Consider the following 26,152-nt stretch of genomic DNA (forward strand, 5'->3'; position numbering starts at 1 on the left):
AATCACAAACATGCCTATCCCCTTCAGATGGAGATATCTGGTACCAGCGAATATGAGTACCCTGGACTTTACCACAATTTCATTTGTGGGTGCATGTATTTAAAATGAAGGTAGGTAGCTGAAATATACTCTGAGTCCTGCAGTGATTTCATGCTCTTTATTGCAGCTTGTAAAACAGTGATTGAATTTCCCCCCAAACCTCAGGCCTTTATATACATTATTTACACAATGAGTCCGGTCTGATTGGCCGATTCTGCTTCCCTCCTGGAGCCTGATTGGTCTTTTCCTGCAGGCCAAACAGTTGTTGCATTCTAGGATCCTACTTGCCTATTGTTCTAAGATCCAAGCTTAGTACATAACAGTAGCCGTGTTGCTCTGACACAGCAGAAATATATTAAAAAATTGTCTAGTAGCACCTTAGAGACCAACTAAGTTTGTTCTTGGTATGAGCTTTCGTGTGCATGCACACTTCTTCAGATGTATTTAAAATGCTCCACCATGCTTTCCCCTTAGGACAGCTTCCAAGGCATCTTAACTCCAAGAGCTAACGCAATCACTTTAAAACATGCAACAATCAAGCTCATATAAAACAGCAGCAAAAGACCAATGACAAAACAAGAAATCAGCAGCAAAGACACCACTTTTCACTCCTGTACTTCCAACTAAACCTGTGGCTCCAAAAAGCCACCAACTGGAATGGTTGGGCTTCTTTCGCCTGAAAAGCCCCGTACCTATTCAGCCAGTCAAAGGGACGTGGGTGGCGCTGTGGGTTAAACCACAGAGCCTAGGGCTTGCCGATCAGAAGGTCGGTGGTTCAAATCCCCGCGACGGGGTGAACTCCCATTGCTCGGTCCCAGCTCCTTCCAACCTAGCAGTTCGAAAGCACGTCAAAGTGCAAGTAGATAAATAGGTACCGCTCTGGCGGGAAGGTAAACGGCGTTTCTGTGTGCTGCTCTGGTTCGCCAGAAGTGGCTTAGTCCTGCTGGCCACATGACCCGGAAGCTCGGCCAATAAAGTGAGATGAGCGCCGCAACCCCAGAGTCGGTCACGACTGGACCTAATGGTCAGGGGTCCCTTTACCATTACCTTATTCAGCCAGTCGGCTGCCTGCTACAGTACATATTTTTTAAATACTTCTAGATCACATGTTATTCCCCGCTGCCCATACTTAGGGCCTCTCAAATTGCAGTTGAAGTCCACAAGTCTGCATTACAACTGAGTCGGCCCTTAGGTTTGCTTCCCATCCAAATGGCAGTAAGCCTGCTCCCCAAATAACGTCTCAGTCAGTAGGTGGCGCTGAGCACTGAAAAGCTGGGGACTCAGGTTTCCCATCAGCAAAGATGAGATGGGATGGCAACAGAAAGCTGTGGGATGCTCTACAGATTTAAAGAATATGTAGTAAAGGTGAGACTCCAGGATGGAGAGAAAGTTCATAGACAGGACCACGTGCTTCATTTTTGTTTGTTTGGTTTCAGGTGGGGGCTTCCGTGCCTCTGGAAAGCAAATGTTGGGAGAGAGGAGAGGTTTCTCAATCCGAGCTCCCAAGCCAAAAGAAGGATTAGTGGAAGGAATAGCTCCTGGTGGATAAAGGCCTCGCATGGATTCCTCTTGGCTTTTCACCTTGGCAGTCTTGGCTGGGGATTCTGTGCTACTGAACTCCACACAATGCTGCCTCTGAAAAGCCGACCCAAGTGCCTGCTGGGAAGAGGTCCCTGACACACCAGTGCCAAAACGTTTAGGCAGGGAATTTGCCCTGGGTGAAGTTTCCAGAGGGCACTATGGATGCTCTTGGCATGCCAGCCAGTCCACAGTGAGCCCTGGCTGTTTCTCCCCATTATACTGTCTGGGCTTTTTTCCAGCTCCCTTCTCTCTCTCCCAGACACCCTTCCCTGCAGCCCTGGAACACGCCTTCAGCCCTGTGATAAGAATTTTAAAGTCTTAGATATATAATAAATGTTCATAAATGTACCAACTAAGCACGTACGTAAATCAGCACAGGAAGACCGACCTGAAACCATTTTTGATTCCCAAACTGACCAAATGTTTTCTCTGCAAGGTCAAAGGAAAATGGAAAAGCCTCCCCATTGTCTTTTCCTTCACAGATCCTGTCTTAAGGGTATGTCTGTCTGTGTTTGAATAGGGTGAGCCTGTGACCTGGCTCAGGAACTAAGTATTTATCATTACAAAAGACTGGCCAGGCTCCCCAGGGTATCCAATCAAGTGAGCATTAACAGGTAACCTGCCAGACACACTCAGATTTCTGCTGTAGACCGCATTTTCTGTGATGTATGTATGATGTATGGAGGGGTGGTCTGGAGCTCCAGGGCAGGGAATTTAAAATGTCTATATAAGGGCAGGCACACCTTTGTTCTGGGTTCCTCCTCCTTTCCTGCGTGTGAGGGGAGCACCCTGTTGCAACAAAGCAATAAAGATCAGGCTTACTAGCTGCTTTGCTTTTCAATATTCTCTGGTTGGCCTCTGTTGTTTTCTCCTACCAATAGGGAACCTACGTAAGAACTCTTGGATACCCCATAAGTGAAAAAGGACATATTTTTGTTTACAACACTCCCAAAACAGGGAGCTCACCCAACCCCAGGAGGGAAGCACCGGTGCAACCCTTTGGAAAGAGAAGGCAACACAGGCATGTACAGCAGTGCAGGACAGACACTGTGGATCAGCCGCTGCAGGCCCAGCAACTCCCATGGGGCCAGCGCATACCAGTTATGCCCAGCTCAGCTGCCTTCTGGCAGCTGGGGGGGGGGGCAGCAGTTTGGTGTGTTGCAAGCCCAGACTTGGTCTGTGCTGCTTTGGGGAGCAGCACGCTGGGCTCTGGGGCGCATGGACTTGCATACCATCTTAGGCTCCGGCATGTTGCATGGCCACGGCAGCAACAACAGGAGGAAGAGCCACCAGCCACTTGGCTCCGTATTCACGCCCCCCCCCCCGAACAATTCACACACACTCCTGAACAATTCACACGCACCCCAAAAATTGCATGGCCCAAAGTGCCTTGGCCCCTAGGAGTTGGCGCCTATGCAGGTTTCTATGGAGGGCACCGTCTGTGTGTGTGTGTGTGTGTGTGTGTGTGTGTGTGTGTGTGTCCCTGCAAAACAAATTCCCCCCATCCCGCAAATTCCCTTCCTCTCTAGGAACCTTGCTCAGTTTATCTTTAACCCTTTGAAAGGAAGGCCAAGCAGCACTGCCGTCTCACTCGGGTGCTCAGAGAAGCTAAGGAGGAAAGAAGCCCAGTCTGGGATGCTCCTGCCCACCCTATGCGAGTATATTTCAGTCATCTCACCCCATTCTGCTCATGGCAGCCCTGGTTGCCTCAATCCCTCCTGGTCTCAATTGTGCGAGGCTCCAGCAAAGCCCTCCCCACCCTACTTACAGCGGGGCTCCCTCCAGTCAGGAGCATGGGTGGGTCTTGCTGCAAATGAATCCATGAAATCTTTGAATACCAAGTTTTGTTTTTCTATATAATAATACGTCACCTGCTTTTTATGCCCTTTAAGAAAAAAAGTGTTGAGGTGTATGTGCCGAAATGAGTCTTTGACTGGGTGAAATCAAGCCTAGTTTCACCTCTGGCCACACACAGTCTGCAGTCCACGAGCAATTTGTGATTATGATCTACATGCATTGATGTATTATTGGTGGCAGGTAAATTGTCCTCAATGAATAGTCCTTGGGCAATTCCTCCGGAGAGCAACTCCATCAACCCCTCCATCAATTCAAAGGGGACTTTGCTCTGGAGGTGCAATTTGACTATACAATTCTCTCCCCACCCCAATAATTATCTCATGAAATGTGGATATGCTGTCACACAGTATCAAATCCTATGTTCTCAAGGTTAAGGAGATCAACGTAAATCTTTGCCAAGCGCCTCAGCTCTTCTCTGTCCAATGATGGATGTAAACGGTTACTCAGTTTCAGCAGCTTTCATATGTGTCAGGATTGGGTCTGTAAAGATGGAAGCAGTTTGCAGGTGATTTGAGCTCTGAAAGAGACACCTGGAAAAAGCTGGAACTTCTGTCTAGCCCATCAACACGGTTTTTATGCTGTGATGATACTGTTTTCCCCTAGATGAAAAGAATTGCTTCAACCAGATTTTCTATTTATTTACCAGGGTTATGATGACCTTCCAAAGGAAGAAGGGAAGGTTTGCAAATAACTGCAGTAGCCTTTTCTTGAGTTTATCACACAATCATCAAAGGAAGAAAAGAAAAGGAGGGAATCAACACAACTGGTTTTAATCACACATAATCACACAGTTAAACGCATTTGACCATTATCTGACAGAGCAACAGGAGATGCTTTATAACGGAAACAGAAAATCATGATGATGGTAACAGTAGTCAGGATACACATATCGTAGATGGCTTTATTACATTAAATGTGAGACTCTGGTTGTGCCCAATTTGTGTGTCCAATACAAATAGCTAATTATTCCCATGGATACTTTACATACATTGTTGCTATAGTCACATTGAAGGCCATTCATTTGGCTTCATTTCTGTGTGCTTAGGAGCAACATGAGTTACATACAATTTGTTACAGCCAACTCAGGCAGCAGACAGGTTTGGCCTATGAGGCCCAGTCCATTATCTCCCACTTGGACTACTGCAATGCGCTCTACGTGGGGCTACCTTTGAAGGTGACCTGGAAACTACAACTAATCCAGAATGCAGAAGTTAGACTGGTGACCGGGAGCGGCCACAGGGACCTTCTCGGTAGTGACGCCCTCTCTGTGGAACACACACCCTTCAGATGTCAAGGAAATAAACAAGTAACTGACTTTTAGTAGACTTCTGAAGGCAGTCCTTTATTGGAAAGTTTTTAATGTTTGACCTTTTACTATGTTTTTATATGTGCTGTAAGCTGCCCAGATGGACGTGGTATTATGTTGTTGTTGTGGTTGTTGTTGTTGTTGTTGTTGTTACCATTAGACAGTTCTCCTGCACAAAGCCTACTGAAATGAAAAGAGCAAGAGATTAATATAAAATAGGCTTATTTCGGAGAATTTGTAAATAGATTGTGCCCTGTGCATGCTATTTAGTATGCAAGGTTTTTAATAGCTGAGGTGCCAAAATTTTGTCAGCAAAACATAAGGTGTAAGAATTTGTTTATTAATTTTTCTGACAGTAACACAACAGGCCCCTGTTTTTCCCTTCCCCTATGACCTGACATTTCACATGTCATGAGGATTTCTCATGACACCTCCAAAATGCCATGTTTTGCTGGAGGGATTCAGATGCATACTTTAGATTTCCACATTTGAGGTGGTTTAAAGAAGCTACCAGCAGGAATTTGACCAAACTGCGGGAGGCAGTGGAAGACCGAAGTGCCTGGCGCGCTCTGGTCCATGGGGTCACGAAGAGTCGGACACGACTAAACGACTAAACAACAACAACAACAACAAAGAAGCTGTGGTCTAAACCACAGAGCCTAGGACTTGCCGATCAGAAGGTCGGTGGTTCGAATCCCTGTGACAGGGTGAGCTCCCGTTGCTCAGTCCCAGCTCCTGCCAACCTAGCAGTTCAAAAGCACGTCAAAATTGCAAGTAGATAAATATGTACCACTCCGGCGGGAAGGTAAACGGCGTTTCCGTGCGTTGCTCTGGTTCACCAGAAGCGGCTTAGTCATGCTGCCCACATGATGAGCACCGCAACCCCAGAGTCGGCCACGACTGGACTTAACTGTCAGGGGTCCTTTACCTTTACCTTTTTAAAGCACTCTAGCACAATAAATAAACATAGGAAACATTTTTTCTTTTTGTAGTGATGGGGAAATGCATTGAAAAGTTTGGGATGGAGGAATGGATGAACGATTAACAGGAAGACATATAAACACCCTCAAAAAAAGCTGGATGAATGCTCAATAAATCAGTTACTGACAAACTAGAGCTACTTTCATTGCTGTACTAAAGATGCGGGCAAAAGATCTCTACTCCTATTCTGCCAATAGCCATACATTTTGCTGTATGATCTTAGCGAGTTACTATATCTTGGGTTCAACCCACCTCATGGGGCTGTTGTGACAATAAAAGGGAGTGAACTACCCCAGGGGCTTTGGAGAAATAATGTAATTACATGGAATAATGAAATAATTTTTAGCTTTAAAAGTGGCTCCAGCCTAAAGTTACCAGATTTTTTTCCAGTGAATCCGGAGACACTTTTCAACTTCAGTTGAAGGGGATGGATTTTGTCAGGGGACTGATTTGTAAATCCGGGGACGTCTGGTAACCTGACTCCAACCACCTGCTTCCATTTATACAAAACTAGAGAAAGATGGGGAGGTTTTGCCTCCCTGGCCACCACAGACTCATTGGGGAGGAATGGTGTGGTATAAATTCAATGAGTAAATAAAAATAAATAAACCTACTCTTAATGCCTAGACTCCTACAAGTGCTTGAGTACGCCTATACTACCATAGTTTTGCTAAGGCATGCAACCAAAACAGAATATTTTAATTGTCATCGTCAAAGAAATAACTAAATTCCTCATCTATTGTCAGATAACCTTGTAGTCATTTGACTGAATCTTCCTGAATATGTAGCATATGGACCACTGTATCAAAGCCAGAGGGAGCTAATCTAAAACATTTTCATTCCACATATTCTGCTTCTATTTCTTCTGTGGGTTGTTTAAAGTTTAAAGCTAAATGCGCATAAAATGCTGTGTTTCAATACATTGCATTTAAAATGCTGTAAAGGGAAGAGGTTCTGCTACCGTTTCAATGAGCTAAAAACCAACTGAGGACTTATTGCCGGAAACAGGAGCTTACAGGAAACTGAAACTTGAGAAGTCTCTGTGTGTGCTTGTTGGGGGTGGCTAGCAGCAGCAGCCATGGCGGTACAACTGCACATCTATGAACAAGCTTAGGATCTCTCTCCAGGACCAGAGAGAGGAAGGTTTACTGAACTACTTAAAGGCCTCCACCGCTTGTTTGCAACCTGTTACTTTGCTATTTTGTAACATTCATCTTATTGTCAGTAGTATTTAAGACTGTTCTGCAGTAAAGCTTTGGAGCTCATTTTGTGGCGGAGAGAATTTGACTGAGGTGATAAGAAACTACGAACTCCCAGTTGCATGCATCCAGGTTTTCAAGCGAGAATTGCCACTGCCATCTGAGTTACTCATGCCCCCCGAATCTCAAACTTTGTGGAAACACCACAGAATGAATACCTTGAATACTATTCTAGATAATGCCCAACAGAAAGGAGCAAGTAACAACCGTAAGTTAGGAACAGAGCAGCGTGTGAAGAAGAACAAAACAAACCAACAAAAATAGCTGTACATTTTTTCTTTCAGGGAAAAAAAGCAGTTTAAAGGGGGCAGTTTAGAGCTGAAAACAACCAAAGGAGAATAGATTAAGTAATTTATTAAGTCACCTCTCCTTCTTCTGCTCAGACGTGAAGACTGCCCAAGCTGGTTGAGATTAAAACTCAAACAAAAACCCCAAAGGAAGTCATCACAACGCTCCATGTAACTCTGCCTTGGCCCTTCTAGCCACAATGAGATATTTCAGGAAACATGATCTGTACACTTCCAGTCACAATCACATGTACACACCAGCAGCTTAAAACTCAGCGAGATTGTTTCCCCTGCCATGCTTCAAGTCACGTTTCCGTGTTGCTGTACACACCTGAGTGGGGTGTCGGCAATGCTGTTTAGAAAGAAGAAGAAGAGTCTGGATTTGATATCCCGCTTTATCACTACCTGAAGGAGTCTCAAAGCGGCTAACATTCTCCTTTCCCTTCCTCCCCCACAACAAACACTCTGTGAGGTGAGTGGGGCTGAGAGACTTCAAAGAAGTGTGACTGGCCCAAGGTCACCCAGCAGCTGCATGTGGAGGAGCGGAGACGCGAACCCGGTTCCCCAGATTAGGAGTCTACCACTCCTAACCACTACACCACACTGGCTCTCAAAGAGAAGGGTTAACGTGATAAGAGTTGATTCTAAGAGAAGAGAGGCAAGTGACAGAGAAGGAAATGGCTAGAGTAGATGCTATTCTAGCCATTATCACACTGCATGGGTTAGGACAGCTGTTTGATGGGTCCTCTACACTCATTGCAATAAAAAGAAGGACAACCATTCTTCTGAGCTCCGAAAACCATGGAAACTGCAGAGGAAAAACCTGGGAGTGCCGCTGCTGTTTTACAACGAGAAATCCAGTCTGGAAACACTACTTCAATTCCCCCCACTTTGTTGCCCTGAACTCCAGCCCTATGTCAATGGCCCTTACAACATCCCATTTCTCATATGGATAGGATTCTTCTGCATGGCTATCATCCAGACTGGTACACACTGCTCAGGGAAGCCCTCTTGCTTTTCCCGTCTCAGGATGGTGAGGCCGCTCTTTTCAATAAGACTACTGAGGATGTTCAGATCTCGGATGACACTGCTGTCCAACGGATCGAGGACACAGCCCTCCCTTGCCACGTTGTCCTTGAGAATAATAATGCCGTTCTCCTTCAAACCATCCTGGCAGCGAATGAAAAACCCCAGTAAATCCTTATCTGTCAGGTTTCCTGCAGGAGGTCAAAACAGAACAGGGCTATACTTTTCGTTGGAACGGTGGCTTCAGCCTTGCAACAGTATTAAGTTCTTTAAGGTGTAGATGCAATATTTATTATTGCAAATTTTGTACAATATTGCCACAAGGCATAGAATAGGGGCAAAGTACCGGTAATTATTTTTTTGGGGGGAGCACTGCCTTACATCTCTGATTTCTGAAATAAAAAAAGAAAAGAGAGAGCAGGGGGCAAGCTAGTTATCAGAGGAGTAGATTGGAAAAAAACAACCCTTGCTTAGCATCATCCAGGAATGTCTAACAAATAACTATACTTAATATTGTGCAAACTCCACAACTGCTTCACTGTGGCACACTTTGGTTAGGGACGCATGGACATGTAAATTCTGGTCCATCCCAGATCTCAGATGAAATGGGACTAAGAAATTATGAGGTGATGCAAGCTTTGCAACTATTCTGTAGTTGTCGTTGTTGTCCCCATTTTTCATTTAAAAACTTCTAAAATAGGATATCCAGTGACTCACATTCTAAGCAGCTGGTTTGCAGGGTTCCTTGCCACTACATATTTTGAACACTCAAAGAGCAAGTCCCCTTTAGAGGAATGAGTCTCGATGGCATTTTGTTGCTCTCCAGAGGAATTGGACAGAAAAAGCAAGGCTGTCCTCATGCAAAAGACTGCTTTGCAGTTCAAGGATGCATTCCAAGGAGACAAATACATTGGAGGTAGGTCCAGAAAAGGGTTGTCAAGGGGTGTGACCCAGATAGAGAAACGTGGAGGGCAGTATTGGACCACATCCCTGTGCTGTAAGCACTGACTACACAGGGAGTTTTGTTAGGAAAATGGGAAGGTGTCTTATGCCAAGTGCACTGAGTTGGATCTTCTAGATATAAACTCTTGTTCAGTAGGCCTTGGTTCTGTACCTGCAGCCTGTGATGCAGTGTGTGGCCATGGTCTCTACAAAGTATGAGGAAAGATGGAGAGATGTAGCCAGAGGACATTTGGTCCACTGATGCCTAGGGCTTATTCACACCTAAGTTTGCACCACCTCTTGCCCAGTGAAAGCTGCCCTTCCTCTCTTTTAAATCGGAACCAGTGAATAATAATAATAATAATAATAATAATAATAATAATAATAATAATTTATTTGTACCCTGCCCATCTGGCTGGGTTTCCCCAGCCACTCTAGGCGGCTTCCAACAATGATTAAAAATACATTAGAATGTCACACATTAAAAACTTCTCTGAACCGGGCTGCCTTCAGATGTCTTCTAAATGTTAGGTAGTTGTTTATCTCTTTGACATCTGATGGGAGGGCGTTCCACAGGGCAGGCGCCACTACCGAGAAGGCACACCACCTGGTTCCCTGTAGCTTTGCTTCTTGCAATGAGGGAACCGCCAGAAGGCCCTTGGTGCTGGACCTCAGCGTCTGGGCAAAACGATGAGGGTGGAGACGCTCCTTCAGGCATACTGGGCCGAGGCTGTTTAGGGCTTTAAAGGTCAACACCAACAGTTTGAATTGTGCTCGGAAACGTACTGGGAGCCAATGTAGGTCTTTCAAGACCGGTGTTATGTAGTCTCGACAGCGTGAAGTGAAGGCGGTGAAGGTCCTGTGTGAGTGCCTGGAGGCAGTTGGAGGATGGATGGCAGCTAACAGATTGAGGTTGAATCCTGACAAGACAGAATTACTGTTCTTGGGGGACAGGAGCGGGTGGATATGGGGGACTCCCTGGTCCTGAATGGGGCAACTGTGCCACTGAAGGACCAGGTGCGCAGCCTGGGAGTCATTTTGGACTCACAGTTGTCCATGGAGGTGCAGGTCAATTCTGTGTCAAGGGCAGGTGTCTACCAGCTCCATCTGGTAACCAGGCTGAGACCCTACCTGCCCGGAGACTGTCTCGCCAGAGTGGTGCATGGCCTAGTTATCTTCTTCTTGGACTACTGCAATGCGCTCTACGTGGGGCTACCTTTGAAGGTGACTTGGAAACTACAACTAATCCAGAACGTGGCAGCTAGACTGGTGACTGGGGGCGGCCGCCGAGACCATATAACACCGGTCTTGAAAGACCTATATTGGCTCCCAGTACATTTCCGAGCACAATTCAAAGTGTTGGTGCTGACCTTGAAAGCCCTAAACAGCCTCGGCTCAGGATACCTGAAGGAGCGCCTCCACCCCCATCGTTCTGCCTAGACACTGATGTCCAGCTCCAAGGGCCTTCTGGTGGTTCCCTCACAGTGAGATGTGATGTTACAAGGAACCAGGCACAGGGCCTTCTCGGTAGTGGGCCCGCCCTGTGGAATGCCCTCCCATCAGATGTCAAAGAAATAAACAACTATATGACATTTAGAAGACATCTGAAGGCAGCCCTGTTTAGGGACGTTTTTAATGACGGATATTTTAATGTATTTTTAATCTTTTGTTGTAAGCCATCCAGAGTAGGGTAGAAATAAATTATTATCATTATTATTATTATTAGTGCTGAATCAGAACAAATGGTGGTGGGTTGCCATTTGTTCCAATTCAGCACTAAAGAGCATGTTTTCAGGGGGAAAGCAGAGACAAAAGTGCTCCTACCCATGCTTAGAAAGCATATGAGACAAGCAGAAAACCACTTTGACCCATGCTTTCTAGGTACAGGAAGAGCAGAAGCGTGGACAGCCCCTCGCTGCTGCATATCCTGTGTCACTCGCAAAGATGACCAGTTATGTGCCCTTCCCATAGCTTCTCTTGCTCACTCGTTTTTACATGGTTGACCAAATGGCAGAACTGACCTGAAACCCACTGGATCCAGATGACGTCGTATTTCCTAGGCGTTGGCGTGAATTCCTGGAGGCTGCAGCAATAGTACATGTCGACTTTTTCTCCCTGACCCTGCAAGTAGTTCTGAGCTTCTGTCAGAAAAACATCCATCATGTCCACCAGCTCCACGTGCTTGAATAAGGGAAGAAGGACATGTTTGCTCACCCTCCCTATTCCTGAGCCACAGTCAAGAGCGAAGTCAGTGCCCGCTTTGCCAGGCCCCTGCGGAGAGCATGAAAAACAGCGCTTGAGTGCTCTGGCCTTTCACATTCATTACCTCAGTAAACCTCACGGACATCTTGCAAGGCCAGTATTGTCCTTCTGTTATTGTTGAAAGAGGCAAGGAAGAGAAACAGTGGAATGCCCAAAGCATTCACACCAGATACAAAACCCTTTCCTTTTTTAAAAAATAAACAAATAAATCGCTTTTGCGTTTTCTATTTTACAAACAATAACCGAAAAGCAAAAAACAAAAGACAAAAAGAAACAGAATACAAACAACTTATCCCGGGGTCAGCAAACTTTTTCAGCTGGGGGCCGGTCCACTGTCCCTCAGACTTTGTTGGGGGCCGGACTATATTTTGATTTTTTTAAAAAAATATGAACACATTCCTATGCCCCACTAATAACCCAGAGATGCATTTTAAATAAAAGCACACATTCTACTCATGTAAAAACACGCTGATTCCAGGACCGTCCACGGGCCGGATTTAGAAGGTGATTGGGCCAGATTTAGAAGGCGTTTGGGCCGAATCCGGCCCCAGGCCTTAGTTTGCCTACCCATGAGATATCCCCTTTGACTTCCCTCCCCCCACCTTTTATGGATTCGTATGTTATTATTTTCCCTCTGCTTCTTCTCAAAAATTCCAATTATTATAAAGCCTTAATTAATCCGTGATTCAGTTTTTTTACTACAAGGTTTCTGCCAATCCCACTAATGTGTGTAATTGTTTGCAATACATTATATACTTTCCCCATGCCTTATTCAAGGGGCTGAAACCCTTTCCGCCCCCTATAGCTGGCCCCCCCCCCCCCGATTGACCCACTGGGGATATATAGAATAACAACAGATTCACATGGAAATGACTTCCCTGTTGCTCCACGATACCCCAGGAGCGATGAAGTTAAAGTCCCCTCCGAACCATTGGCGCCACATATATAGGAGCTATCGTAGGGCAGAGTTTGGCTCTAAATAGTCTCCCTCTAACATTACTAATAGTTGTAAATCATGTCAGGTGCCCATATGCCATTTCTACTTGGGCTGTGCTTCAGTGTTTAATTCAGCAGATTATTAAGGTCAAACCAGGGGCAAACAGACAGTGTCATAGCTATAAATATCCCTGGTTGCAAAGAGTAATTGTAGAATGAGCTCAGTGGGCATTCTGCCCCTTCCCACTTTGCTCTGCCGCTGGTGCTGTCCTCAACATAAGCAGGCAACACAATTTAATTTACTTTTTTTAGAAGGAGAAGAAGAGTCCTTTGTTCTCGCACAGATGTCATGGGAGCAGATGCCAAATCCTCAAGCAGGTATAAAAAAAGGTAAAGGACCCCTGATAGTTAAGTCCAGTTGCAGATGACTCTGGGGTTGCGGCGCTCATCTCACTTTACAGGCCAAGGGAGCCGGTGTTTGTCTGCAGACAGTTTTTCGAGGGCATGTGGCCAGTATGACTAAGCCACTTCTGGTGAAGCTAGAGCAGCGCACGGAAACACTGTTTACCTTCCTGCCAGAGCAGTACCTATTTATCTACTTGCAATTTTTTGGCATGGTTTCAAACTTCTAGGTATAACAGGTGGTTTTCATGCCAGAGGCAGCAATTGTCGAAACGACCGGCTGTATTGAATGTCTACTATCACCTTTAGGACAAGATCCCATTTTAGAAGTACACAAAGTCTCTAACTCAGGAGTGGCTAACCTGTTAAATCTAAGAGCTGCACCCCAGCCGAAAGTGGGTGTACACACTTTGCATGCACACACTTATGGAGAATACACACAGACGCCACCTCCTTGGCTGTTCTGTGCTGCAAGCACAGCAGCGGGGATCATTCGGTGTGAATTCTACCAAATTCAAGTTGTTGCAGTACGATAAAACACCATATGAACAAATGGAAAGCAATTTTTTAAAACCAGTCAAAACTCCCAGGGCATCTGTCACATGACAATGGCTACGGCTACAAAGACCCTCAGCAATTTTCAAGGAGTCTATGCTGCGAGAGGGAGGCATTTTTTAAAACTCTGATTTTGCCTATTCCCACATGGTTCCACACTTCCAATTATATTCACAATGCAGAGCATTTTGTATAAAACATCCTATGATGAATTTCAGAGACACAAGAAATTTCAGGTGTTATGAATGCAACTGAATAGGCACGCAAATCCAACTGAATAACAGAGCACATGGAGTCATTTTAATTTACACTTAAGCACACTCACTGAATAGACAGTGTTGGGAACGGGAGTTCAGCTTTCACTTACATTTTTTCATTTTTTCATTTACATTTATGATAAGCAGTATAGAGTTGAGACTCTGGGAAACTGGGAAGGGATTTAAGGCAGGGCAGAAGCACCAGTTGCCACTGTTGTTTTAAATTCATAGAATCATAGATTTGTAGCCACCTATTTCAGCCATGAAATCTTCACCAGAAGTTTGCACTTCCTTGGTCCCCATTCATTTAGGGTAGCTCTCAGTCATATTCTCCTTGAACCTTATGCCAAGCTCCAAAAATACACACAACACCAATGCCAATAATGAATTAAGACTTAACTCATTCCTGGTGCTTATGGTCCATGTTACTGTGTGAGAGACCATCCATAGATTGCACCCATGCTTTATGTCACAGGTTTCAAAGAGAAACTGCTGGCAGTTTTGGAGACAGAACTTTATTAAAACTTAGAGCTAAACTCACATACAAACCTGGCATGTAGGTTGTACACAGGAAAGGAAGGGCAGTCTGATATATATGATTAATATAATATAATATAATAATAATGTATGGGCCTACGGCCGTAATAAATTATTATTATATTATATTAAGGGCAGTCTGAACTGAGCACCCTCCCTTCTCTAACAGAGAATTGTGGTAATTATATTTTGTATTTATATGTTGTTGTTGTTTAGTCGTTTAGTCGTGCCCGACTCTTCGTGACCCCATGGACCAGAGCACGCCAGGCACTCCTGTCTTCCACTGCCTCCCACAGTTTAGTCAATCTTATGCTGGTAGCTTCGAGAACACTATCCAACCATCTCGTCCTCTGTCGTCCCCTTCTCCTTGTGCCCTCCATCTTTCCCAACATCAGGGACTTTTCCGGGGAGTCTTCTCTTCTCATGAGGTGGCCAAAGTATTGGAGTCTCAGCTTCAGGATCTGTCCTTCCAGTGAGCACTCGGGGCTGATTTCCTTAAGAATGGATATGTTTGATCTTCTTGCAGTCCGTGGGACTCTCAAGAGTCTCCTCCAGCACCATAATTCAAAAGCATCAATTCTTCAGCTATCAGTCTTCTTTATGGTCCAGCTCTCACTTCCATATATCACTACTGGGAAAACCATAGCTTTAACTATACGGACCTTTGTTGCCACGTTCTAATTCACAAAGTTCTTCAAGTATGTTATCTTTTTGTAAACATCGCTGCAGTGTAGGTGAGGAATGGAGGAGAAATTTTATTTAGTTCTCATTTAAAGGCAAATCTATCTAATTTGCCCTTTCTGAAACAACGAGTGGGCCAAAACACAACCGTCCTTCAATATTTGCACTTCTCTGAATCTTTGTAGTGCAGTTCTCTGGCCAAGCAATGTGTACAACAAAAAATGCACACACTAGGGCAAAGTGTGTTAGTTAAAATAACATACAAGCATGCATATAAAGGAAAATTGCTTTGTGAAAATGTATATAGTAGACAAAATTGCACACAAATGTGTATATTGGAGAAATCTGCACAGAAATGCTAATGAATTCTCCCCATCCCCACCCCATAAACTGATGTGGGAATGTGGAGAACTGAACTGAAGACTGGAAAAATGAGAAACTCAGAGAAACAGAAATTGGCCAACACATCCTTCCATCCCTAAAGGTAAGTGTGACTTATTACCCCTATCTCACAGATTGGGGAGTTGAAGCTGAGTGTATGGCTTGCTTAAGGTCACATATCAAATTCCTGGCAGTGGCAAGATTAATAAAAACCATTGGCTTCCTGGCTTGGTCACTTGGTCCCTATGCTTGCTCTTACCTTGAGCAAGAACTGGAGTCTATGTGTGAGAAGGCTGCACTCATGAAAGCCATCCATATTTTATGGCTCTGCTGCATGTGCAGCCTTATGCGCTGGTGCCAGATGTGACTTGGCTCCAAGGAATCACGAAATGACAACATAGCATGAGAATGAAATCTAAATACGTAATGAGTAGCTCTTTGGAATTTCGGGTTGATTAAATTCGTAACTTTTTGCTGTACAAGCAACCATATAAATGTGACTGCTTTCAAGTCACTGAACAAACAGTTTGATCGTTGCTAAAAGTCGCAGTGAACACGGTGACTGAGTGAAAGGATTAAGTACCACTTGAGAGCTGTTTAAGATAACCAAACAAATAACCCAATTTATTACACTTAATCCTTGTTCTGGCTCCAACGCCACTGAGGAGTTACAAACCTCTACAACTAAATTATTATTTTCCCCAGATATTTCTGATTGATATTGTAGATTAGGACCTTTTGACATCTTCTCAGAAAAGTTTTGTTACTTTCAAGCGGCTTTTTTATACAGTGGTACCTCGGGTTAAGTACTTAATTCGTTCCAGAGGTCTGTTCTTAACCTGAAACTGTTCTTAACCTGAAGCACCACTTTAGCTAATGGGGCCTCCTGCTGCCGCTGCGCCGCCGGAGCACGATTTCTGTTCTCATCCTGAAGCAAAGTTCTTAACCCGAGGTACTATTTCTGGGTTAGTGGAGTCTGTAACCTGAAGCATCTGTAACCCGAGGTACCACTTTATTGATACATGCCACCCCTGTCTCTGAGTGGTGTGAGATTTCAGGGGTTCCAGGCACTTACATAGGGTTTGTTTTTTGCTTTGGGAGTAAATCACAGCAGAGACTGCGGTGTGTGGCTCTCCAAATATTGCCGAGCATATTATGCATTCCTGGCTGAGGCTAATGCAAGTCGAGAGCCCATCAACATTGAGGGGGTCACATTTCCATGCTGCTCTGCCAGACAACTGGAGGATTTCGATACTGTCATCTGTGTGAATGTTTTCAGTTGTCATTTTAAAAATCGCCTTTATATTTAACATGGATTGATTTCTATTCTGCAGTGTATTTCTAATTGGTTTTAAATTTGGTTTGCTTAAATGTCTTTTATTGGTTTCGTACATTGCTTTGGGGGCTAATTTTTTGCAGAAAGGCAATTGAGAACTGTAATAAAATACATAAATAAATCAACTGGTTGTCTGAGATACATCTTTCCAGTCTGTTTAACTTTTCCTTAAATGAGTCCCAGGCTTAGTGGTGTGTTTTTTCCCCCAAAAGTTATTTTTCCTTCCTATAGGTCTATTCCTTCTTTAAAAATTAACCAAATACTGACAGTCAGGCATCTCAGGACAGCCGAATTATATTATTGCATTGCCACACCTGGTGGAAGGCATGAGAAACGCACTGAAGGAACATAAAACTGCTACCCAGGAAAGTGTGCAACCAGTTCAAGTCTCTGAGATAAAGAGTTGCAGATTGTCATGGCTGACCGGAACAAATGTACAAAAGCCATCACTGCTTTCTTGCAAGGAGTCATTGAAATATCTTGTCATTGGAAAAATGTGATTTCCTGTCCTTACCCTCAGCAAACATGTATACAGCCAGTTAAGACCAAATTCTCCTCACCAGGGCTGACTGGATTTGAGCAACGCACTTCCAAATGCAAGTTTCAAATTTGTGGGCTACTTTCCCTCAAAGACGTTTACACACACACACCCCTCAAAAAGACAAGAGGAATGTGGTCTCCATATTTCTCTTGCACAAAATGGAGGCATCATCATAAAACCAAAGGGGTTTATAACAAGAGATGTGAACTTCAAAGACAGACACAACTCACCCCTACAAAATTCTTAAGAAATTCTCTGGAGGACTCAATATCTGTGTTGGACAACTCGATGAAATCCCCCATCATGCCTTCTTCTGATGCTGGCACCTCTTTGTAGAAATGTTTGGCTCTGGCGTAGAACTGCATCTCACCGTTGATGACTTCGCTTGTCAGAGCATAAAGTTTGACTGCAAAGAGACAAAAGCAATAACTGCATGTGGACTGTCCCAGTTGTATAAACTGATTTTTAAATACGTATATATAAAATTACTTCTTGTTAGAAGGCAGCAGATCCGGCCCAACCATTAACCTCAATGAGTAAATTGCCTCAAGAGGCAGGTTGCAGAGAGCTGGGGCCGGGGGGAGGCAGATCTGGAAAGGATAGACAGGGGCGTCCTTGCATGCCTTTGCCACTTCTCTGGCGGTTGTGGCTGCAGAACCAAAAGGATCTTGCTGCCACCCACCTGGGCAGGGCTCCAGGTCTGGGTTAGTTGAGGTGAGGAGAGGCACTCCTTGAGGTATTGGTGTCATACCCTCCAACATTTCTCCGATGAAAATAGAGATTAACAGCTAAATAATGTTCAAATGTGGGCAAACAAGGAGTCTCAGTGCATAGAGAAGGCTCCTTGATGCAGAAGCTCCCTTTTCATTCCGCTCCCTTTTCATCATGCTTCCCCTGTACAAATAACATATGCAGAAACTGCAGCTGCCCTTTTCTGTTTTGTAATTCATTCTACATTGCCTGCACGTACAATTGCATTATCTTCTGGATTTTCTCCTGCATTAACAAAAGTTGCCATGATACATATTGTTGGAAGTGCAACAGCAGTTGTTTTTTATTGCTGTTATGTTATGTTGTTATGTTATGTTATGTTATGTTATGTTATGTTATGTTATGTTATGTTATGTGGGTTAATTTCGTTGTTGGTGAGTCAGCTAACCAAGAGGAAAGGGTAGATGTGTTGTTTGGTACAGTGGCAGAGTGGTCTGATCTTCACTGAGGCAGCATGTACCCTGATTGGCTATGTTGTTTTGAGGGAATTTCCCCTCTGTGTTTTGGTTGGATGTCTCCCTGCTTTGTACAAGGTTTAAAGTAAGAAAGAGAAAGCCTCTCTGTTCCTTTCCCCTCAAATTGCATTCTTTTGTGTTCAGTTTCCTCAGTAAAGTGTTATCAGGATTCCTTTTCTCTCTGGCCTCCCTCTGCATTATTCAAGTGATTTTGCTAACACATACATTGTGAGAAAGCCAACTGCACTCTTAATTGGTCATTTATAGTTTTATTTTCTTTAAAGTTTGCTACTGACAGCAAATCCAGAAGTGTGGGACTGCACAGTTTAACAATGACGACGTCCCTTGCAAGCATCAAGAAAACGTAATGGGAATAATTCACAGCAAGGCAGACTGTGAGAATAGGGCTCTTAAGTTTCATCTAAACAACATGCCTGGGCTGTTGCTCCTTCCAACAAAAGCAATGTTCCCAGCCCTCCTTGTCATCACCTGCTTAAGACAACTGCTGAGCGGATACTATTAAACCTTTAATCCATTACACATTTATGTTATGCCTGAGAGATGTATGCTGCAAGTGAGTGCTGAACTCAGCACAGGTCAGACCTGGGGTTGTTTTTACACCCCCTGGTGATTTATTTTTGCATCCTCTGCCTCAAACAATTTTGCAAATGGAAACAAACAATGGCAGATGATTCCCCTGGTTGTGGTGACTGGGCTGTAACGGTTGCTGTGCAATTCTGGGAGCTTCTCTTTCTGTCTCTTGACACATATATAGCCATATATAGCAGAAAGGAAATAGCATCTGATATATTTTATCTGTATCTTGAGTACCATTCCAGTGGAGTGGGTGTAGTAGACTGCAGCACAGCTGTAAAACCCTCAAAGGCACGAGAGAGAAAGTTGTGGAAGTGGTATGATAGAGACACAATTGCAGCTCATTTATGTTCTGCCACCTTTGCCTCCACTCGAACAGGCTTCATGGGTTTGCAAGCACTACCCAAAAACGCTGCAAAACTTGTTTACAGAAATTGACAGTGGGATAGGTGCGCAATAGATAGCAATCACACTGCCATGCCACTTTGCGGGTGTAGATAGAGCATTGTAAAAGCAGTTGTGTCAGATTTTTGCCCATGGCATAGACCAGGGGTAGGCAACCTAAGGCCCGTGGGCTGGATGCGGCCCAATCGCCTTCTCAATCCGGCCTGCGGATGGTCCGGAAATCAATGTGTTTTTACATAAGTAGAATGTGTCCTTTTCTTTAAAATGCATCTCTGGGTTATTTGTGGGGCATAGGAATTCGTTCATTTTCCCCCTTCAAAATATAGTCTGGCTGCCCACAAGGTCTGAGGGACAGTGGACCGGCCCCCTACTGAAAAAGTTTGCTGACCCCTGGCATAGACATAGCATCTCAACTTATGTTACACATGAACATACCATGATAATCAATTATTGGCCCTGACCTGCTTCTGATAGGCAAGTCTAGACATGCCCCACATTCCCACATAGGCTGCTCATCTCATAAGGGATGTGGGTGGCGCTGTGGTCTAAACCACTGAGCCTCTTGGGCTTGCTGATCAGGAGGTTGGCGGTTCGAATCGTTGTGACGGGGTGAGCTCCCGTTACTCTGCCCCAGCTCCTGCCAACCTAGCTGTTCGAAAGCACACCAGTGCAAGTAGATAAATAGGTACCACTCCGGTGGGAAGGTAAACAGCGTTTCCATGCATTCTGGTTTCCGTCACGGTGTTCCATTGTACCAAAAGTGGTTCAGTCATGTTGTCCACATGACCCGGAAAGCTGTCTGTGGAAAAACGCTGGCTCCCTTGGCCTGAAAGTGAGATGAGCGCCGCAACCCCATAGTCGCCTTTGACTGGACTTAACCGTCCTTTACCTTTTACCATCTTATAAAAGCATTTTAAAAGCAACACATGCTCATTTATTTTGTATACATATGTTTACCTTTCAAACAAAAAATGAACTTTTTTTTTTTAAGGCTGCAAAACTACCCTGGAAGTTGGCAATATCGTAAGCCTCAGCCAATACTAGGATGCCCACGACATGCAGATTTCTACTGACATCGCAGCTGAATACAAATCTGGTGTTCTGTTGTTGTTTAGTCATGTCTGACTCTTCGTGACACATGGACCAGAGCACGCCAGGCACTCCTGTCTTCCACTGCCTCCCGCAGTTTGGTCAAACTCATGCTGGTAGCTTCGAGAACACTGTCCAGCCATCTCGTCCTCTGTCATCCCCTTCTCCTTGTGCCCTCCATCTTTCCCAGCATCCGGGTCTTTTCCAGGGAGTCTTCTCTTCTCATGAGGTGGCCAAAGTATTGGAGCCTCAGCTTCACAATCTGTCCTTCCAGTGAGCACTCAGGGCTGATTTCCTTCAGAATGGATATGTTTGATCTTCTTGCAGTCCATGGGACTCTCAAGAGTCTCCTCCAGCTCCATAATTCAAAATGTTCTAGTTATTATTAAAAATTGTCTGGAGCCAAGTGAGGATTCCCAGGTAAGATCCTCCCTCTATTGTGTGGGCAGGTAGTCCCTCCCCTACCTGGCCTGGTCTCCTTGGCAACGCTTCCCCCAGGCGGGATTGGACAACTGACTGAGGTAGGCAGAGACCTCCAGGTATCCCACCTGGGGGAAGATGAAGCCAAGCCTGTGTTGATGAAGCCGTTCCAGATCCAGGGGCTGCGCGCGTCCACGCAAAGGGCGCCCCACCCGTTTTATGCGGGGAGCGGTCATTGTTAAAAATGGTTTGGTATACAAAGTTTCTCCTTTGCTTGCCTCATGATCGCTGCATGAATGACAGTTCTGTGCTGACTGTGCTTCAGATATTTAAGAGGTATGTGACAGCTATTGCAACCAAGCTTCTGGGTGTTTAGCTTCACAAGATCTTGCACCACAGGGGTTCGCTCTGCAAATGTGTTAAGCATTTTTACTAGACAATGCATCTAGTCCTTCTCCCTGATGTAAGGAAAAGGAACTTTAATGCTGTTTGCAGAGCCAGGTACAGGATGTAGTAGGTACCACTAGAACAGTGGTGTGCGTCCATGCAAACTAGGCGTCCCGAATGGGATATAATAATAATAAATAATAATAATAAATTTTTATTTATACCCCGCCCTTCCCAGTTCAGGAAACCGGGCTCAGGGCGGCTAACAACAAATTTAAAACACTTAATTGAGGCAACAAAAAACTGCATAAAATACAGTATAAAACGCTGTCAGAGCTGCTTCCAGATCCTAGCTCACAGAGGATCACGCTAGCCAGCGATCATTAAATAAAAGTCTTTATTGAGTTACAGTTTCCATTCTCAAGCTGCTGCGTGCAACCCTACGTCTCATGGTTAGATCGGCGAAGCTCCGTCTGAGTCTCCGCCCCTTGTACACCAACTTAATATCCTAGCCCTGCTCCACCTTTTCCGCCTGACTGTTCTTCTCTGGGTCCCTCTGCCCCCCGGGGTCTCTTCCTTCCGGGATTCTTCTGACGCCGACCCCCCGGACCCTCCTGTCTCCTTGCGCCGGGCTTTAGGACCTGGCTCCCTTTCCGGGCTGCCTACTGCGCCACCTTCCTGTGCATTTGAACTTGGCGCGCGCGCCAAACCTTCCACCTTCCGTTTGACCGTTTCTTCGCTCCCCGATGGAGGTGTGGCCACTCCTGACTCGTGCCCTCCCCCCTGTTGTGAGCTGCCAGCGCTTGATCCCTGGCGCCCTTCCTCTTCCCTGCTCTCTGGCGGTGACGCTGGTCCCAATTTCCAACTGCTCCCCTCTGAGTCCCCTCTGGCTCTATCTTCCTGGGGTGTCCCCCTAGGCTCCCCCCTTGCCCTGGCCACTGGTGCTCCTTTCTGTGAATCTTCTGATTCACTGGAAAGACTCGGAGATCTCGGGTCGTCGTCATCACTCATCTTTTCTTCTGCCTCCTCCCCCTCGCTCTCTGTTTCCTCCCTTGCCCTTGCCTCTGCTCCTGAACCCCTGACAAACGCGAATAACAATAAATTCAGAATTCAAAAATCAATTTAGGGGGGAAATCCATCCAATAAACGTTAGATTATCACCAGGGCTAGCTGGCTAAATTAGTCCTATTTGGGCCAGCGAGGAGACCAGGGAAGAATTAGCTGTGGGATCCCAGAGAGGGTAATCTTCATAAAAAACGGGAGGGAGAGGGAAGGAAGGGGAATAAAAGATCAGGCTAAGTTCAAATTGAAAGCCAGGTAGGATAGCTCTTTATTACAGGCCCTGCAGAAGGAAGTTAAATCCTGCAGGGCCCTGGTCTCATGGGACAGAGCATTCCACCAGGTCGGAGCGATCACTGAGAAGGCCCTGGCCCTGGTGGAGGATAATCTGACTTCCTTAGGGCCCTGGACCTCTAAACTATGATTATTCATGGACCTTAAAGTCCTCTGTGGGGCATACCAGGAGAGGCAGTCCCATAAATATGAGGGCCCTAAGCCACAAAGGGCTTTAAAGGTCAAAGCCAGCACCTTAAACCTGGTGTCTTGTGTCTTGACTGCAGATCCTATGGGAACCCAGTCAATGTTGCTATATGCAGCAGCAACAAATGCATCCAGATCAAGGGAAGTCATAGTACCTCTCTATTCTGCCTTGGTCAGACCACACTTAGGAGTCCTGTGTCCGATTTTGGCCCCACATTTTAAGAAGGGTGTGGACAAGCTGGAACGTGTACAGAGGAGGAGGACCAAGATGATCAAGGGTCTGGAAACCAAGCCTGATCAGGAATGGTTGAGGGAGCTGGGCATGTTTATCCTGGAAAAGAGGAGACTGAGAGGAGATCTGATAGCCATGTATCTCAAGGGTTGTCACATGGAAGATGGAGCAAGTTTGTTTTCTCCTGCTCTGGAGGGTAGGACACGAGCCAATAGCTTCACATTGCAAGAAAGGACTAAACATCAGGAAAATAACTTTCTGACTGTAGGAACTGTTTGACAGTGGGACAGACTCCTTCGGAAGGCTGTAGACTCTCCTTCCTTGGAGGTTTTTAAGCAGAAGTTGGAAGGTCATCTCATACCCTCCAACATTTCTCCAATGAAAATAGGGACATCCCATTCCACGATAATTTTACTATTTATACCCCACACATCTTACTGGGTTGGCCCAGCCACTCTGGGCAGCTTCCAACATGTATAAAACGTAATAAAACATTAAGCATTTTTTTAAAAAAAAAATCCTTCCCTATACAGGATTGCCTTCAGACAGCTCAGGGGTTAGATAACTCCATAGCCTCCAACATTCTGTCCATGAAAATAAGGACATCCTAAGGAAAAGTGGGACATTATGGGATCAATCAGAAACCGGGACGGCTTCTCTAAATCAGGGATGTCCCTGGAAAATAGGGACACTTGGAGAGTCTGTCATCTGTTTTGTTTGCTTTAGTTGAGACTCCTGTATCACATAGATGACCTTTGGGGTCCCTTCCAGCTCTACAGTTCTATGATTCTATATGTATCAGCACTAGCCATGGACTTTCAAAAATGCTGAGGACACATGGGAACGGACAATGGCTGGATCTGGACACATCCAAGAAGCATTTCAATTAAATGCGTTTTAAACTTTGTATGAGAAATCAGGTTGGCAAAAATGGAACTCCACAGCGCCATCTGGGGTCACAGTGTTAGAATGCATAAACAACGCATAGAAAGTGCTTTTTTCTTTGCCCGTGTAGCTGAGTCCAGTATCACCTCTTAGCTTCTCCCACTGCTCAAAGGTTGCTAGGTTCTTAGCAGGGGCAATCAGGATAAGGCCCACCATCTGACTCTTGATTCAGGACCCTAAACTCTGCTCTTATACTAAATTTCCTTTTTTCTGTGTACAGTCATACCTCTGGTTACGTCCGCTTCATGTTACGTTCTTTCAGGTCCCGCGGCGACCCGGAAGTACCGGAAAGGGTTACTTCCAGGTTTCACCGCTCGTGCATGTGCAGATGCGCAAAATGACGTCACATGCATGCACAGAAGCGGTGAATCGTGACCTGCGCATGCGCAGATGCGCCACTGCGGGTTGCGCTCTTTTCATGTTGCGAACGGGCCTCCGGAACGGATCCCATTCGCAACCAGAGGTACCACTGTATATTGTAATGTTTTACTGTTGCTATGGCCATCGGATGAGACGAATAAAGTTTTGTCTTAGTCTTAGTCTTCTCCCACTGCTGCTGGTCTTGCACATTCCCTTTGCTCTAGTAACAGTTTATCCTGTGTACATTAGCAGATCTTAAAAGCGAGCAGCATACAAGTGAATTTCAAACGCAAGACACAGCAGAATCATAGAATTGTCGAGTGGGAAGAGGCCCTGACGACTGCTCTCTGCAAATTCTAATTTCTTCCTGGCGTTACTCACTGACCTGGTCCATATGACACACTAAGGTTTAGCATGAATATGTGGGCAAGGAGGTCCCCAGGGAGGAAACAGAGGCTTTGCTTCTCCTGATGCTGCGCTGTTGCCAGCTAAATCATGGTTTGGCACAGTGTGTTATCCAGACCTGGGCTTGTGGTCTGTCTTGCATGAGACAAGCCATGAGCTGTAACCAAAGTTTGTTCTGTTTGTCTGAAGGAGGCAAACTACAAGCCCAGATTCAGATGACATTTGACGCCAAACCATGGCTTTGCTCATAGCACCATAAGGGCTGGAGAAGCTCAGCAACTGCAATCTCCTCTCTGGGGACCTGCAGGCTTGTGGTATATTCGCTTTAAGCCAAGAGTTTGACTTAGGGCTCGTATACACGTCCCATGCATAGAAAACATGGGTCTGAGCGATTTTCTGCTTGCCCCGTGCTTTCTAGACTTGTTTCCGATTAGTTTTTCCTTTGCTGCTTTCCCATGGAATAAAATGTTTTTTAGTGCTAAATCAGAACATACAGCCATCTGCAGAAGACCCAGTTGCTGTTTGTTCTGATTCAGTGCTAAACTGCTGGCTTTCCTGGGGGGAAATAACAAGGCAAAGAAAAACATGGACGGGCCCTTAGTGTTATGTGTGAACCAACCCACTGACTCATAGTACTAGCTAAAGCAGACTGTACCGATACCTTTCTAACACAACCTGCAACTTTAGGGGCATGTAAGAGACAGAAGCAGGCAGGCAAGGGAAAGGGAAAGGGAAAAGGAACCAGGTCAAACTTTGGTGATGGATTCTGGGGGTAGTCCAATATCAATTTTTAATCTGCAACCAGGCCATTAACAACTGGTCAGTGGCACTGATTAATGGAGCTCACAGATACTTCCTTCAGCAATAATTAAACATTTGGAGATGTACTGCCAAGATTTATTTTGCTAGTTGACTACCATCTATATCACATTTAAAGATGACTGCAAATCAGTATTTCAAGAGCAAATAAATTGATTAATTTCACATCTCTGAAAACTTTTCGACCAATATGAAAAGAGGGTGGGGCTTACAGGGCAGAGGTCCAAAACCCCTGCCTGCTCTTCTTTTCAAAAGCCAAGCATACCCTGGCAAGCCACTCAACACTGCCGCTGCTTTTCAGCTTACTCACCCAGAGGCAGCCGCTCCAGAAGGTAGAGATAACTCTGGAAAAAATCGTTCCGAATTGCCTTGTGGAGGATGAAGGACATGCTGTGTCGACAGAGTTCCTCATCTGTCTTGTGCCAGCGTGATTTAAAGGCTAAATGGGCCCCCATATACTCCATACTATTCAGGACTTTCTGGAGGAAGTTGCCTGCGTGCCAAGTAGGACCTGACTGCTCTCTCAGAGGGCTCCGGTGGTGTCATTTAAACCACGTCCATCTCT

General features: G+C 45.2%; 1 protein-coding gene across 2 annotated transcripts; it reads right to left on the reverse strand.

The window, feature by feature from the left end:
- Positions 1-6,728: 6,728 nt before the first annotated feature.
- On the reverse strand, positions 6,729-26,152 carry NTMT2 (N-terminal Xaa-Pro-Lys N-methyltransferase 2). Of its 2 annotated transcripts, XR_013988125.1 has the most exons (5): positions 25,898-26,152; positions 17,397-17,572; positions 11,300-11,549; positions 7,939-8,527; positions 6,729-7,686 (listed from the first exon to the last, which is right to left on the reverse strand). XR_013988125.1 is itself a non-coding variant. In XM_081012320.1 (4 exons), the coding sequence occupies exons 1-4, from the start codon at positions 26,049-26,051 to the stop codon at positions 8,238-8,240; spliced, it is 870 nt and encodes a 289-aa protein (XP_080868446.1). In that variant the 5' UTR covers positions 26,052-26,152; the 3' UTR covers positions 6,729-8,237. The 2 variants fall into 2 exon arrangements, 1 of the variants encoding a protein (XP_080868446.1); XM_081012320.1 differs by having other exon boundaries at positions 6,729-8,527.

This window comes from Podarcis pityusensis (genome assembly GCF_964106645.2).
Source record: "Podarcis pityusensis genome assembly, chromosome: 6".
Lineage (NCBI taxonomy): Eukaryota > Metazoa > Chordata > Lepidosauria > Squamata > Lacertidae > Podarcis > Podarcis pityusensis.